Raw genomic sequence first — 2,376 nt, 5'->3', positions numbered from 1 at the left:
TCAAAATAAAGTGGGTCAAGCATGGTATTAATATCTATCTTTCTTAAATGGTCCATACGTTGAATAGACTGAATAAATCCATTATTATAATCATTTATTGAATTAAATTTGACAGCAAGACTATTATCTATAAATCAAATTTTTAGCTTAAAGCGTAATAAAACAAACTTCATTGAATCAAGAAGACTTAAGAAGAAAGAAACCATCCTTTGTTTCATTGAAGATGAGAGAGTTGGACTTCTATATAAATCAAAAAATAAAGGATATAAGAAAATTAATAATTGTTCCATGTTAGTACAACTTTGTATTTGACCCAAATGGTGATGAAGAATATCAGTTGTTTCAGGGTTTATTGATAATGATGATTGAATTTTTTGAATTAACTTCGGAATATTTCTAAGGACTTCTTCTGGAGTATGAGGAGAGAAACATTGTGGGATAGTGTCAACCATAAAAATAAATAAGTAGATGAGAAAGTTGTGCGATAAAATCTTTGATTTTTATTCAATTCTTTTTAAATCAGGTAAATTAAAACTGAATTTAAATCTGAAAAGAATACTCTTTTTCTATAAATTTCTCGGGACCACGATTGTTTCATTAAAAAAAAAGTGATTTTAAAGTGAATTTCTTAAACTATTTTTCTTCTGTTTATTCAAAATTTATTTTTGTTCATTCGATTTCTTTTTTTGTTTTGCGTTGTTTAATTCATTTTCTTTTTATTATTAAAAACACATAATTTAATAACAATATTGTTTTTTAACAATAAAAAGAAAAAATAAAAATTTTTAATAGAACTAATAAACATTAAAAAAAAAAAAATTAATGTCTTTTATAGAGCAGCCTAATACCATTATTTTTAAAGCCAAAGGGCTGCTTTCTTTTCCTATTGAAGTAATCAATAATAGCAATTTCATTACAACATTAAATCTCAGTTTAAACTGTATTACAGTTTGTGATTTTTTATAGTAATAAAAACCACTTACATCAACAACCAAGTAATATAATAGGAAATACCAAATGTTAGTTTTGAACGACTTAGTGTATTGGCATTACTAGGAAATAAAATTTCATTTATTTCAGAAAAACAAACAAAATCATTTCCGAAATTACACAAACTTGATGTTTCACAAAATTTATTATCTGATATCTCATCACTTATCAATCTCACATGTCTCAGTCATCTTGATTTATCACAAAATTCAATAACTGACATCACTCCTCTTATTCAATTAGAAAACTTAGAATTTCTTTCATTATCAGTTAATTATATCCATTCACTACCCGATGGATTTACAAAACTTAGAAAATTAAAGACTGTTTGTTATAATTATTATTATATAAGATATTTTATTTATATTATTTAGTTAGATTTAGATCATAATTTCTTTGAAACTATCCCAACAACTATTTGTGAATGTCCTCTACAATCAATAAACTTAAATGGTAATTCTATTAAAAAAATTCCAATTGAATTTACCAAATTACAATCTTTACACATGTTTTCTATTGCATGTAATCAACTAACAGAACTCCCTTCATTCTTTTCTTTATTATCAAATCTAAATTCATTAGATATTGACCATAATCCATTAACTTCAATTAATCTTTTAGCAAGTATGAGTATATCTGATTTAGTAATGAGTGATGTATTATTTAATACTCTTTCATTACATGAATTTGTTACACTAACAAGATTAAGAATATTTGGTGGAAATATTAAACAAGTAAATGAGTTACCTCCAATTAAAACATTATATATTGAAAATCTTGGTCTTAAAAAAATTGAATCAATTCCAGAGTGTAATGAACTTTCATTACAGACAAATGGACTTACTTCTATTCCAGCAGTTAATTCTGCTATAGAAATATTAAATTTAAAAGATAACTTATTAACACACTTACCTGATATGTATCCTACTCTTCAACGATTGGATGTTACAAAAAATCTCTTATCTGAATTACCACAATTACATACATCACTTCGATTTCTTTCAATTTCATGTAATAACTTTGAATCCTTTCCAAATAATATAACTCAATTAATTCATCTTCGTTATCTAGATTTATCAAACAATAAAGTTATTTCTATTCCATCTTCAATATGTAATTTAGTTGAATTAGAACAATTAAGAATGTCTTTTAATTATATTTGCTCTTTACCAAATGAATTGTCAATGCTCAGTCATTTAAGGTTATTAAATATTTCTCATAATAGATTATATCAATTACCACCATATCTTCCTCTTTCATTAAGAACATTATTAATAAATTCTAATCATTTAATTTGTTTACCTTCAATAATAAAAAATATTCATTTAATAGAAATTGATATTAGTTGTAAATCACTTGTTAGTATTGATTATTTAACGGCTATTC

The 2,376-nt window shown here is 24.3% G+C and overlaps 2 protein-coding genes across 2 annotated transcripts in view, besides 2 other annotated features; one reads left to right on the top strand and one right to left on the bottom strand.

The window, feature by feature from the left end:
* Positions 1 to 452, bottom strand: part of EDI_256680 (uncharacterized protein) — a gene marked incomplete at both ends in the record, with an annotated part of 738 nt that extends 286 nt beyond the window's left edge. Inside the window, 2 exons of the mRNA XM_001733342.1 lie at positions 1 to 120; positions 169 to 452. The exon at positions 1 to 120 is cut by the window's left edge and continues 286 nt beyond it. Coding sequence (XP_001733394.1) covers positions 1 to 120; positions 169 to 452 — 404 coding nt within the window. The remainder of the gene's footprint in view (positions 121 to 168) is intronic.
* Positions 453 to 713: 261 nt separating this feature from the next.
* Positions 714 to 824: a sequence feature (AT_rich).
* The window catches only part of EDI_256570 (podocan precursor, putative), a gene marked incomplete at both ends in the record, with an annotated part of 2,598 nt that continues 1,044 nt past the window's right edge, over positions 823 to 2,376 (top strand). The window contains 3 exons of the mRNA XM_001737681.1: positions 823 to 948; positions 1,008 to 1,316; positions 1,365 to 2,352. Coding sequence (XP_001737733.1) covers positions 823 to 948; positions 1,008 to 1,316; positions 1,365 to 2,352 — 1,423 coding nt within the window. The remainder of the gene's footprint in view (positions 949 to 1,007; positions 1,317 to 1,364; positions 2,353 to 2,376) is intronic.
* Positions 1,322 to 1,363: a sequence feature (AT_rich).

Source organism: Entamoeba dispar, genomic scaffold (genome assembly GCF_000209125.1).
Source record: "Entamoeba dispar SAW760 scf_1105229460785 genomic scaffold, whole genome shotgun sequence".
Taxonomy (NCBI): domain Eukaryota; phylum Evosea; order Mastigamoebida; family Endamoebidae; genus Entamoeba; species Entamoeba dispar.
This window is presented reverse-complemented; position numbering and strand designations above follow the sequence as displayed.